Genomic DNA, 13,999 nt, shown 5'->3' with positions numbered 1-13,999 from the left:
TCATCTATGAACAATGATGGCAACGCCTGCACAGGGTCCATCAATACGATCATTTCTATAAATGAAATAATGTGCGTCAGGTTTAAGGAACGTTTCAGTTATAACGTCAATATGCACGTTATGAACTCTCAAAAAGTTAAATAGCTCGTCTTCATTATCTTTAAGAGATCGAGCATTCCAATTTAAAATATTTAATGCTTTAAAATCCATTACTGAATTTTAAAGTCATGACAAAATTGTTTGCACATGTTACTCCAGTTTGAATAGCATCAATCATGTCAATTAATGATTTCTGTAAAAATTCCATTTTAGGGGCAGTAATGCTTCCTAAGTCAAAATTGTCAAAATTTCCGTTAGAACGTTGGTTAGTTTTTTGATTACTACCCGCTGCAATAGCAGCATAGGTAGCTCCATTAACTCGCTGAACATTGTTAGCAGCGAGGGGAGTAGGTATAGATGATAAATTTGAATCAGGGGTGATATTTGTACCTCGGGTACGAATGTAGAATTTGTTCCTCGCTGACCGTTGTTAACAGCAGAGTAATTTGTACCTGTTCGGAAACGTGGAGCGTTTCCTACCTGTCGCTTAGATCAAGATTGAAGGATCGCTTTGCGAGTCTTACATTCAAAAAATTGGATTTGTGGTTTTTACCACAATTTGAACATATAAATTTCTTAGGATCTTCCTTCATAGGACAGTCGTCCTTTGTGTGAGAGGAATCACCACAATTCATGCATTTAGCTGGCATGTAGCAATTTTTAGTTCCGTGACCCCATCCCTGGCACTTACGGCACTGGCTGAGGTTTTGAAAGTTTCCTCCAGTCTTCCTGAAGTGTTCACTCGGAAATAACCACGCTCGGATAGCAGGGTTAATCGATAACTTTCCATCTACCCAATTTTATCCAAAAGTTAAAATAATCCACGAAATGACTCAGAGCCTTATAGCGAATTCGTTTATTATTCAGTTCCAACCTGGATCGGGTATCAAGATTGGGTCTGCTTGTTTTCTGGCAAACGTCAGTTTGCTCGTTTGTTTTTAAAACCTAGCTCAGGTTGAGGTTCGCATTGACAAAAAGTTCGTTTTCGCACTGGGTTGGAACTGGTTCCAAAACCCCGATAATAAACGAATTCGCTATTAATGTACACATAAAAGCCATGTGTGAAAACACATACAATTCATTTGACACATAAATGTCATGTCTACTTCTGAGTGGATTGTGTTTATGTGTGTTGACATGAAAATCATGTGGACTTTCACATGGAAATTCGTCATTACAAATGTTTGGAATTTTTTGAGTGAAGGTTTTCAAAAGTTATAAACAGCCGTGTATAAAATATAGGCCAATACGCTATGAGGAACGAATGGTTCAAAATTGGATAAAAATGTGCTACGTTATTAAAGTCCCCCTTTATCACTATGTTCCACATGACCCTATAGACTGATTGAAGTTAAAACATGTTTTTATCTAATTACAGTGGATCGGTGAGGGTGGATCCGACTGTGGAATTGTCAACATCAACACGTCTCCGTCTGGAGCGGAAATCGGAGGTGCATTCGGAGGCGAGAAGCATACCGGTGGTGGTCGTGAATCAGGATCCGATGCTTGGAAGCAATACGTTCGTCGATCAACGATCACTGTAAACCATTCTCCTGATTTACCGTTGGCACAGGGACTTGTTTTTGAATAAATCTTGAGATGTATATTAAACTGTGATGAAAGGGCTTCTTCTCTTTTATGAACGTAGGATGACCAACCTTTTTTCTCGAGAATCAACGATGTTTTGTTTTATTACAAAGCAATCTTGTTGTTTTATTAGTAATTGCATGCAAAAAAGATTATAAAATAATTGCAATGTTTTCAATGCTATTTACTCATTTCAAACCGCCATAAATCTACAGCGATATCCACACTTGAACGTTTGTGAAACTTATAAGTCTGAGGAAGGTTGTATTTCAATTCTGCAACAACGTTGGCTTTAACGTTCCATTCAATAGCTTTTTTCTTTATGTGTTCTCTAAAAATACAATAATACAAGTGTTAGAAAAGATTTCGGAAAGCTTTGTTTTTTTTTGTTTTAGGTAACTTACCTAGTGGACGTTTTGTGAAGTGAATATACTCTATGTTTAGCAAGTGCAAGGCCAATACGAAGGAATTTCATATCAATACCACTGTTTTGCTTTGTTCCAAATGGTGGATTCATAAGTACCGTGTCGAACTTGCGGTCAAAATCAATCCCCTCCATTCCTAGTACATCCCACTGCACACAATCTACGTTGTCTAGTTCGAATCCTTCAATGTTACTCTTGAAAATCTTCGAGAGAGAAAGATAGAGAGAGATAAATTTATTTTAGAAAACGCTTAACGAACCGATTGTATTCTCCTATAGGGCATCGTTGATCTCTCCTTTGTGTCGATTGCCTTATATACGAAAGCATGAAATAAATAAAAGCTGTCTTGCATTGATCAAAGAGTGAACAAGAGTTACACGTGCTGGAGGAAAATGTGCCTAAGTAACACAAATTCATAGAATTATGTTGAGTAACTGATATAACCAGAAAGGTTATATGAACTGTTATAGAACATATGTGTTGCTTGGGTGGTCGAAATGGACGCGACTACCCCGACGGCCGAGGAGAGTAGTTGAGAACAAACAACTGAAACCGACGTTCAGAAACAGTAGCAAAAACGGAAGTGGCGAGCACGGGCGAGATTCGCTAAGTCGCCGCCCAGGAAGAAAAACTCGTAATAATATGTATTTTGAATACAATTTTTGTTTGTATTACATGTTACTTAGCTCCGTTGAGTTGCTTTCACGACATTTGAGCCTACCAAATAAACGAAATGAAAAAAAAACTTTCCCCAAACTCTGAATATACCTAGGGTGCGACACATCTAAATCACAATTTTAGATGGTCGAAAAATCTCACGCCAGCGAATCTATCTACTAGAAATCTTTTTTCATCTCTTGCATCTAATTCCATCTACTCGCATCGCTCTCCACTTTTTTTACAGTAACAAAATCTTCATCAATCTTCTTGCTATCTACTAAAACTTTTTTTTTAGGTTTATGAAGAGGGTTTAGAAGTTAGTTTAGAAGGACTTTCAAAACTTTGCACCTTATGAATAGAAAAAAAAAGAAACAGATTCAACAACTCCAATAAACTTATTTTACCAAATTACCTGATTAGCGACAAAATTCCCTGATGATTCCAGAATTTTCCAGGACTTTTAAAATTCCAGATTTTACAGGTTGTTTCAGGGAGTTAGTTGCCTGTCTTGGTTTCTGAAGTTCCGCTTACCCCGGGATTCCTCAAGGTTTTAGGAAAGTTTAGTTTTCGAAAAGCAATATATTGCCACTCATGACCATCATGGGTTTAATCCCAACCTCTCCGTCAGGACTCTTAAAATTCATGATCACTAAACAAAATGAATGTGTTCTTTCGATAGCCGGCTATCGAGAGATTAAATAAACAACAAATAAACAATACATACTTTTGGTTGCATCGCCAACTTGAGGTGAATCCTAACCGAATACCCTACCCAACCCTCCAACTCCGTAGCACTTATGAGGGTGTCGCTAAGTCGGTGGCCTCTCGTTAAGTAAGTACTACATCAACATTTCCTTCCCTATCCCTAGTTATGGTAAAGATGGGCGTGGCCGGGAATAGCGACGGTCATGCTTCTGTTACTCTTGTTTAGATTGGAACCAATGTTTACTCCCCAGCATTATTCCTGAAAGTAGTCTAACTGAGAATTTCAGAAGAGACGTGAGTGTCGCTAGTATCAAATCTACGAAGTATATCATAACAACGCTAACGCTAACGCAATATATTGCCACTCATGACCTATCCCAAGTAACATTGTAAGCTTTATAGAGGTTTTATAACATTCTACAAGTCCAAATCATGTTCTACAGAACCCTCATAAAACCAAACTTGTTACTTGGGATATTAAGATGGATGAATATTCGTTGCACTTTTCACTATTCATTGAACTTAAAGTCCAATGAATTTATCCAGCAACCAATTCACTTTTTTAAATAGCTGAGTAAATTAGATGAGAATTATTAATAATTATAAGAATCTAGAAATAAAAATACAATAAAATCATTTGTATAGTAATTATTATTAACAAAATGAATCAGAAACTTGCTGAGCGACGTATTTTTAATAGTTGATATGTCCACTTGAATAAAATCGATAGTTGAAAAATCAATCATAACAATGGTTTCATTTTATTTGAAAAGCTTTCCGTAAAATCCGCGCCACAGAGCTATTAAAACGTCCAGCAAAGTCCACACCAAACGCAAATTACGCGCAAATTCCCTGTCACTGGGAAATGTTAAAGTGAGCTCAAACAAAATGTACTGCGGCTGGTACTGAGTGAAAAAAAAAAATTATTAAGACAGAGCAACCAATTTTTGGAACGAGCAAAAAGGTGATTTCGTACGCTGGAATAGCAGGGTTATTTGAAAATTTAATAGAAAATTCCCCTATTGGAACAGCCTAAGAATGTTCTAGCGCTACTATGGGCTTTTTATGTATATAAAGCACACATTTTCCGTGTTTGGTTGTTTACATTCAGCTGCTGCTTGATGTTTTATCTATTCTAATTGATAGAAATGTTCAAAACTGAGTGTAACTATTGTCGGCAGCCTCTTTTTCTTCGGCAATCTTTCCATTTGATCTGTTTATTAATCTACTGCTGTATTATCGGCAACTCGAAATCAGCAGCATTTTGTAGTGCGTGTTTCATTTCAAGAAATAACTGTAAAAATGCGTTTGCTCAGCCCTAAAACCCTTATCAGATTGAAGCTGCAAGTTTAAGGAATCCGTTGAATACATTCAGAAAAAAGAGAAAAAACAGTTAAATTACCGTATAAATTTTTGTTGCCGAAAACAGTCAATGGGTGCCGAAGCCTACATTTACGCTGTTTGTAAAGTAACAGGGAATTTAGTAGAAATCATAGTAAATGTATCAATCAAGGTTGCAAAGACTCATTTCAGCTAAAACAATGTTTTTCTAAATTATGAAATAATTAGATGCCATGATCAAATTTTGAATTGGTAGGATACAAGAAGAGGTTGCAAAGAATGTGTTTGACTTATTAAACCTGTTTATTTCACTTCATGAGAGTCACAATCAGCGATTTTTCACAAACTCACTCACTCACTCACTCACTCACTCAGCGATCAGCAAATCGCTGATTGTGGCTCATAGAAAGCAAAATTTACAGGTTTTATGTTTCCAACGCATACTTTGTAACCTCTTCTTGTAAGTTACAAGTAAAACATGCCATCATACCATCTTTTGGTTTTATTATTCCGAAAAACATTATTTTAGCTGAAATGAGTCTTTGCAACCTTGGTATCAATTAATATTTTCCAGGAACGCTACTGCTAGTCAGACAAAAATCACTATGTATGTAACTATCATTGACATAAATAATCTTTATCAACTCACCTCAATCGCATCCGAATCGATTTCAACGCCGACAACGTGTGCAGCACCGAGTAGCGATGCTCCCACGCTCAACATACCAGCCCCGCATCCCAAATCAAGGACCAATTTGTTTTCCAAATCGTCATAGTTGGTCTGAATCGTGTACAGCATGTGACTCGCTATGTGGGACGGAGTAATGTACTGTTCCAACGTTACTTTAGGATTCTCGAAACCGTCAACCGTTTGCAGAAATTCCTCAAACTTTTTCAACTTCAAACATGCCATTATTTACTTCCGCTTGATGCAGCGGCACCTCCTGAGCCAGTACCAGCCGCAGGTGTGTTATCGAATCGGGGTAATACGGGAATAATACTATTCCCGAACAGCGAGTCTTGTGGAATGAAAAACCCGTACGACTGACTGAGAGCTTGATTCCACACTGCCTTGGTCGTTGCGTTGATAGAATTATCCGCTGGTGGATTAGACTGAGATTGACTGGTTGCTTGAATATACTAAGAGAAAGGATGATATCATCAAAGCTACATAAAACGTGTTTGTTCTCGAGAGTAACTTACCTGCGGAATCGTGAGACCAGCTGGAGTAGTGCTGATATTCGGAGTCACTGGACTCACGCCCTTCTGCAAGAGTTGCTTTTTGATTTGGATATCTTCCAGAATCTTTTTGGTAACGTCAGCTACGTGTGATGGAAATTAAATTTGTAACATTACTGATCACCTAAACGGGACCCAGCAATTCTTACCTTGCGCATTTGATGATGGGAAAGCCATTAAAGATAAACTTGTTTTGCTTGGGAGTAAGCAGTTGGGTATGTATTGTGTGTTCAATTAGCACCTGTGGTTGGATGAGGATGAATGTTGATTGCGAATCGAACAGGAGAACCAAGAGAACCCGTAGAACTCATAGACAACTACTTAGCAATATAAAATCTGCTGTTAAGCGTTGCGTTGCGCGACAACTATAGATAGCACAGTAGCAAAGATTTAAAACATCTATGATTTTTCATTGACCTTACCAACAGGATAGTGTTTTACAAAAAAAAATATAATTCAATAGCATAGATGCAATTAGGTACTGCATTATAAATTTTACGAACAGGAAAAATAGACTGGTAAACAAACAGTTATAAAATAGCGATGTCAATTATACAAGGTCTGGCCCAACCGGCTTATTGGTATTAGTAAAATGTGAAAATAATATTAAATTTATTAAATTTTAATAAATTTAATGTCTAGTGGTGTCGTATTTCATCGCAATGTTTATCTTTTTACACGAAACAGCTGTTTTCTGTGACGACACGTCTGCTAATCGCAGTATGTAATGTTGTGCTGCCGTGACATCGGCATTCGCTTGCTCAGCAATGTTTACAACATTTTTGCTTCTAACACTAGCAAGCTGCCTGTTGTTCCAGACCTTGTATGATTGACATCGATAAAATAGCACTTAACAAATCTTTGACAGCCAAACTGTCCGTTTTACACTGTAACTTTAAGATAATCATTAATGAGTAAATTGAACATGGGTTCAATGGAAATCCGAAATACTCATTTTACACTGATAAAAATAGTGTAGTACCACCTCGAGTACCACATACCATACACAGAAAAAAAGTTGTTGAATATTACATCCAAACTGCTGCAACCAGGTCAATCCATCAGTTGTGTAATATAACGTTGTACGATGTACATCGATTTTGCGAACAAAATTACATCCATTGATGTAATATTGTATCTGCTTTTTGCTATTACATCATCATTTCATACATCAGCTTGAATTACATTAGGTCGTATGAATAAAAGCGTTTACTTTACTTTCCCCGTAAGAAAAGCACGGGAAAGTAAAGTAAACTCTTTTTATTCATACGGTCCATTGATCGATATTACATTTTTTTTGCTGTGTAGAAACGTGTTTAATTATACCACGCCACCCTAATAAAAAATAACCATAAACGAACGATAACCCAAATCATTGAACTATTCCATAAATGGTTTGGATGATACCCAGAACACGTCGTTAAGCAAATCAACCATACAATTTTTATTAGGGCAGTTCATACACACAAAGAAAAATCGTTGCTAAAATTAAAAAAATCATTGATAGAATTAAAAGTTCGCATTGGTTCTTTTTGGTAGAAAGCGGTTGACTTTCAAAACAAAAGTCAGCCAACTGTTAAATCAAAAATTGTTCGCTCTATACTTTTAAAAGTTAAAGCTTTCAAAATAAATTGTATTACTGTCAAATTAAAAACACGGCAGTGATAGAATTAAAATCAGGTTCTTTTCAATTCAAGACGAAGTTTTGGTTTGAAAATGTGATATAGTTAAAACGATAAGTAACATTTTGAAATAAAAAATACACATTTTCACCGTAATAACACAGACAAACAGACATAACACTCGCAAGTTGTTCATCGAACAAGCATTTAACGGACAATTTAAAAGTATCGTAGTTGGCAGTACCACCAGCTGTGGCGCGCATAGTCAATTCCCTTGCGTTTGACGTTTACACACTACCGCCATCTGTTACGCCGTACTGCCCACCACAGTGTGCTCAACAGATGGCGGTAATGTTTTAGTGACGATGTTTTACAGTGAGAAATATTCAATATGTTATGTCTGTTTGTCTGTGGTAATAACTTTATTCATTTTAAATTCTAAATAATATTTAATTTAAGGTTTTCAGATATAAGAAAAAAAGATTAAAATACATTTATTATCCATTTCCTTTACAAGCGTTATGCAATGAGATTCACGAAGAGACACATATTCACATCCCGTCAAGTAAAGGTCGAGTGAAGGAACACAAAATCCGGACACTGGCAAGGCAAGCTTGATATTGTTTACCATTTCGCAATCTGTAAATCCTATGCCGCAGCTTCATAAAGTACCAACTGGTGACGGGTTTTACGGGCAGCGGGTTCTCGTCCTTCTCCCGATCAAAGTTTAATTTACCTTTTTCGTTATTATCCAGTAGGGCTTGATCCTTCTCCAACAGGAATTTGATAAGGTCGATACCGAAAACTGTCGCGACTTCTTCCTGGTAGATTCCATAGTCTGATAAAAAAAGAATCTAAAAATCCAATAACAATAACAATGAAAATAGTGTACTTACCATTTGGAATGCCAATTTCACGTGGGTCTCTACATAGCAGCAAATAATGTCGGAATATCCAACTAAGAAAACTTCAGTGTCTGGTATCCCACAGAAGAATCCTGACTCTTGTGGTAACTTCAGAGCTGGATTTCATGTTCACAGCGGCCAGACTAGCAGAAAAGGCGGCATATGAGATGTCAGTGCAGCCAGGAAAAACATCGCAGAGGGGTACTTTTGACAGTTTAACAACTTTTGTTTTAAAAATATGTACTTTTAAAACCACGAATCAAAAGTAAAAGAAAAACTTTCAATTAAAAAAGCTAACTTTTATTTTGAATCTTTTTGCTGTTGAATCTACAAATTTTGAGAAACTTTTAATTTGTAAATGCATTATTTTTATTAATACAATTTTCGTTGTTTGTGTGTAGTAAAATCTATCAAAATTTATTTCAAAACGACTATGATTTCAACAAAATTACTATGCTCCCCTTAAAATTGAGCATAGTACCATTAATAACATTCATGGTTAAAATAATAACTTCAAATTTACCATGTTGCCATCTGCATATAGTAATATCAACAGAAATAATGTTCAATGGAAAAATAAAGTGATTACTATTTCATAGCGAACCATGGTAACTGCAGATTCTTGCATAACCACCATTTTGAAAAAAAAAGAGCAGTTGACAAGTACACATCAGCGGAAGCTGTTGTTTTTTAAGTTGGAGCTAATGGCAGACGAAAAAGTGGAAATAATTATTGACGATATGATTGCTGATGTGGAGCTCATCAACGGTAAGAATACATAAATATAAACATAGCGTATTATAAATTCAATGGATGTTTATTTTGGGCTTAGAGGCAGATGAAATACCGGAGCTCCGGAATCTTTTGGTAGAGGATTGGGATCTGGATCCCACTGTTTATGCCATCCTAATTAGTAAGTTGAAACAATTATTCGATTGACTATTTATAACATGCACATTGCAGACCACGGAATAACCTTGTCGTATTTGAAAGACCTTGACGAAAAGGCATTGAACGATGTGTTTTCGGTAATAAAATGGACCGGACACAAACATTCGCTACGTTCTAAGCTGGAACATTGGGATGAAAGCGTATTATTTCGACCACCTTCCATCAACCAGCTGAACGAACCAACTCCGTCGAGTTCTCAACAGGAAAACGTCTACAATACTCAGCCAGGACCTTTCAAACGCAAATTGCTCCCTACAGCTGTGACAAACAATTTGTTTCTCGACATATTGCAGAGAAACGAAAAGGGAAAATAGTCACCCAACACTACAAAGCTAATCACAGGCTAGATGTTGAGCACAAGCGCTTTTTGGCCCATACTGTAGTCGACTACTATATTTCCAACGATAATTACTTCAACCTTGCTGACATGGAACGTTTCGCACAATAGATTGCTGCGCGATTCCCACCTGAAATAGCTGTAATTTTTCAGCTGTTTATCACGGTTATACATATTCTAATATTTCGGTTATTTCAGGAAACCTACTAGAACCCGCGTGACTTCACAGCCAATAAGATGCACCCTTCAGGACTATTATACGACAGATTCCACAACAGAAACAACAAATCACTCATAAGCCGGCGAGCAACAATTATTGATCACTGGAAAGAGTGTAAGGCAAAGGTATCCAATCTTTCATCAGACGGTGAGTTGCTAAGCTAGGTATGAAATGTCGTTTTATTAAAACAATTCCCAAATTGATTAATTCCAATTTGCTTAAATTATCACGCATCGCGCGTGACGTCCACTCTAGCTGCACCCTAATTGAGGGTATTTTTTTATATCTGGGATGTTCATTAAAAACAAACAGATAACATTTCAAAAGGTCCTATCTGCATTGATCAATTCTCTTCATCGACTTTCTCTTTCGTCAATAACTCAGCTGCAAAACCTTTCACTGTTGTATTTGACGTTTTGGACGCGAGATAAGAACCTCCTTTATCAAACTATGTGGTAGAATTAGCGCAAAATCTGTTTGCATAACAGTGGTTATGAAAAGAGAAAGTTGATGAAGAGAATCGATCAAAGCAGATAGGACCATTTGAAATGTTCATCGAGATACTATCAACATTGACGTTTGAAAGCAGTGTTGTAATGTAATCAGTGAAACATTGTTTTATTCATACAGAAATTGAGGGACTATCATCAGACAAAAACTGGCTAAGAAATAATCTTGATCCGTTTGACGAAATTCAACAACGGTGGAAACAGTCTACTTTGATTCGCTTGAAAAGCATACTGCATGAAACGGACGTTAACAAGTCAAATATTCTTAATGATTGGCCTTGCAGACCGAAACGGTTATTTACTGGTAAATTTAGAAGCAAATTTAATTGTCACCACTTTAGTAGCCTATTGGTCCCAAGCAAACGATTAACGTACCCTATTCTAGTCGAAATTCTAGTACTACGCAATGTTTGTTTTGATTCGCTATGAAAGTTTGACAGATAAAATGAGGGGTTATTGGTTTTTCCTATGTTTCGAGGGGTGATTCGACAAGCTTGGGACCGAAGATAGTACCAGAGGTGAGCCAAAAAGTTGAGCACGTTTCTTCGGGACCTACTTGTCTTAGAGTTACCTCTATGGTAATATACTCTCGGTTGTAAACATCAAGTTTGAATGTCGACTAATGACGTCATTGCTATCTTTCAATAGTTTGCAGGGGAATAACTCAAATTGTACAGTGTAAATACATTGCAGACACAGCAAATCACTTCATTTTGTTCAGCAAAAGGCTCTCCTAGCACAAACGAAGTGACAGACGGAGCGGCTCGAAATTTGATTTGACGCACTTACATTTAAAATTTTCGAGTGTACCTCACGGCAACACTATCTACTCATATGTACTAGATTAAGGCAGGGGGTACCACCTGTTATCTCTTTTTATCTAACGAAAATTGAAAGGGAGAGCCTGTTGTCAAACAGTATGTCATTATGTCGTCTGCACTTCTTTTGTATAATGAAAGACCATAGGCCAAAATGATTAGGGGTGAACACATAGGGTTAACATTTGCTTACAAGAACACGATGTTGAGCAGTCAATGACTTGCGCTTGTTGCACCCAAGCTGCCTGTTGCGATATCAGTTTTGTCTGCTTCGGCATCGTCTTTTCTTCTGCAGAACCAGACAGTACGAGTACTGGTTGTGTTTTATCATGCCAAACCCTCGGCCAAACCAACCGGTGGAATACTAATCCGAGAGACGATTTCTTAGGCACGTTGCATTTACCGCAGTAGATCGTCACTTGCCGGTGCACAGATCGACCACTGGATCGATATCAACCCGATAGGTAAGGCCGGCATCACAGGAGTGGAACTTCGAATCAGAAAGTGGCTCCACTGGTCATTTGCGAACACTAGCGCACCTAGCGGTAGAAGGCATCTTCGGCCTGCAGTTAAGATAGGCAGCATGCTATGATAGTGTGAGTGCACATAGAAAGCCCATGTGGAACGCTACCACATCACATCGCTCGTTGAGCAGAAAAACGAGCACTTTTTGATTCACCGATTTGTTTGCACTTCCCCTTCTGTTCTGTGCCGGCATGCTTCGCGTAGTGCCGCTCCCTCATGTCGCGGGGAATCCTTTCCAAACAGGCGGCGCATTGAAACGAATATGCGAATCGATCGGCTTCCAATTACTGCTGTGTGTGGCGTTTTCGTTTGGCAACTCGAACCGGTTCCGGAGAGGTAAAACATTTTCCGGTACGGGTGCGGGTAGTGGAGCTAACATGCGTTTCGGAGTGGATGTCCCTGTCAAATTGGTTAATTGAACGAGATCATCGTCATCGACAAGTACCAGTTATCAAACTATCCAGTCATCATGCAGATGAAGTTTTCAACGGAGTAATCTTTTCCACCTATGCAGCACAAGTTCGGTTAACAAGCTAAGGTTCAACTCGTGCCGTATGACTCAAAATTTCTAGTTTGAAGAGTTTTCCTAGACTCGGATCTTAATAATTTTGTAAGCATGAAATCTTAACAGCTGTTCGAAGTCTCAGAATTTTGAAAGCTATTTCTTCTTCTTCTTCTTCTTCACTTCGTTTGTGCTAGAAGGTAGGTGATTTATACTATTTTCATAGTTAAGTTTTAGAAAAAAAAATCATATTCAATGTCCGGTGTCTCGCTTGCTTGCTTCATACTGATTTTTGTTTTTTCCTTGATTTGTTTTCCGTGCTGAGCACCAATGCTACTGACGACAGGAAGGCAGCTCCCACACCTGGATCCTTCCTATCGGTGCCGACTGGGATTGAACCCAGGCCCGCTGGGGTAAGAGGTGTAGTAGATGTAGGTTATATTATGAATAAAATGATGCTATTTATTTGAACGTGCAACGAACGCGCTATTCAAACGTGGATACACCCCTAACGATAACGAAACAAACGATCGAAACTGAATGATAATCGGTTATAGCATAGAGGTAACTCTAAGACCAGAAGGTCACGAAGAAACGAGCTCAACTTTTTGGCTCAGCTCTGGTACTGTCTTCGGTCCCAAGCTAATCGAATCACCCCTCGAAACATAGGAAAATCCACTAACCCCTCATTTTATCTGTCAAACTTTCATAGCGAATCAAAACAAACATAGTGTAGTAATGGAATTTATACTAGAATGGGGTACGTTAGTCGATTTGCTTGGGACCAATAGGCTAGTCAAGTAGTGAGCCAATTTGAAATCGATAGTTGGTATTGGTTATATTGTTGGTTATAGTCCTCTCCAGGCGGGTTCGTATTGGTGCGATTTGCGTGGGTTAGTGAGATGAAATTTTTTGTTAGCTGTGAGAAATTTTTTGTTTGCTGTAAGAACTGTCATTCTAAAGTAAAAATAAACAACAAAACGAAAACAAACCCTAGGCTTGCACGGTAACAGTCAAGTACCCTTTTGTGATAAAGGTGGCTTTACTCATTAATGAGTAAATTATTTTAACAACAATGAGTTTCTGTTAACAGCAGCTAACAGTTACTACTTAATTGGCATAATTAACTACTAATTAATTAGTGGGGCCGCTTTTATTGGCAATGGGTTCACTTTTACTCATAAATGGATGTTTGATTCTTACCGTGCACATGACAGTATACGCTAGTGTGTGTGAAATTATGTTATTAGTGTAGTGTTCGTGAGATCCTGCTTGGAGAACTCAATATGCGGAAAACGAATACCGTATAACGGATACGATCGAGCTTTATGTTCGACTTGAAATAAAGAGAGAGAAAAAGCTCTGAACTCGAACCTCGTGAAAGTCGACCCGCACATCGTATCAACGGAAAGCTTTTAATGAATTTCGAGCATTCTGTTAACGATAGTTGAGACGATTGGATGTGCATTGAAGTACGGAAAGGCTGCCGTCACGACAATGGCGCAGGAGGTAGGCGGATTTGGCTTTGGAATTTGTAAGTATGTTGTCTATATT

The 13,999-nt window shown here is 37.9% G+C and overlaps 2 protein-coding genes across 3 annotated transcripts; both read right to left on the bottom strand.

The window, feature by feature from the left end:
- Window positions 1–1,471: 1,471 nt before the first annotated feature.
- Window positions 1,472–5,730, bottom strand: LOC135716925 (rRNA N6-adenosine-methyltransferase Mettl5-like). Its single transcript, XM_065239034.1, has 3 exons — window positions 5,467–5,730; window positions 2,091–2,314; window positions 1,472–2,017 (listed from the first exon to the last, which is right to left on the bottom strand). Exons 1-3 carry the CDS (start codon window positions 5,728–5,730, stop codon window positions 1,867–1,869), a joined length of 639 nt encoding a protein of 212 aa, XP_065095106.1. The 3' UTR covers window positions 1,472–1,866.
- Window positions 5,625–6,534, bottom strand: LOC135716926 (SOSS complex subunit C homolog). Of its 2 annotated transcripts, XM_065239036.1 has the most exons (4): window positions 6,479–6,534; window positions 6,206–6,297; window positions 6,021–6,139; window positions 5,625–5,957 (listed from the first exon to the last, which is right to left on the bottom strand). In XM_065239036.1, the coding sequence occupies exons 2-4, from the start codon at window positions 6,231–6,233 to the stop codon at window positions 5,730–5,732; spliced, it is 375 nt and encodes a 124-aa protein (XP_065095108.1). In that variant the 5' UTR covers window positions 6,234–6,297; window positions 6,479–6,534; the 3' UTR covers window positions 5,625–5,729. The 2 variants fall into 2 exon arrangements, with proteins under 2 accessions (XP_065095108.1, XP_065095107.1); XM_065239035.1 differs by lacking the exon at window positions 6,479–6,534 and having other exon boundaries at window positions 6,206–6,462.
- Between the last annotated feature and the right edge of the window lie 7,465 nt (window positions 6,535–13,999).

Source organism: Ochlerotatus camptorhynchus, unplaced genomic scaffold (genome assembly GCF_037179485.1).
Source record: "Ochlerotatus camptorhynchus isolate MF236.1 unplaced genomic scaffold, CSIRO-AGI_Acam_v1.1 ptg001421l, whole genome shotgun sequence".
NCBI classification, from domain to species: domain Eukaryota; kingdom Metazoa; phylum Arthropoda; class Insecta; order Diptera; family Culicidae; genus Ochlerotatus; species Ochlerotatus camptorhynchus.
This window is presented reverse-complemented; position numbering and strand designations above follow the sequence as displayed.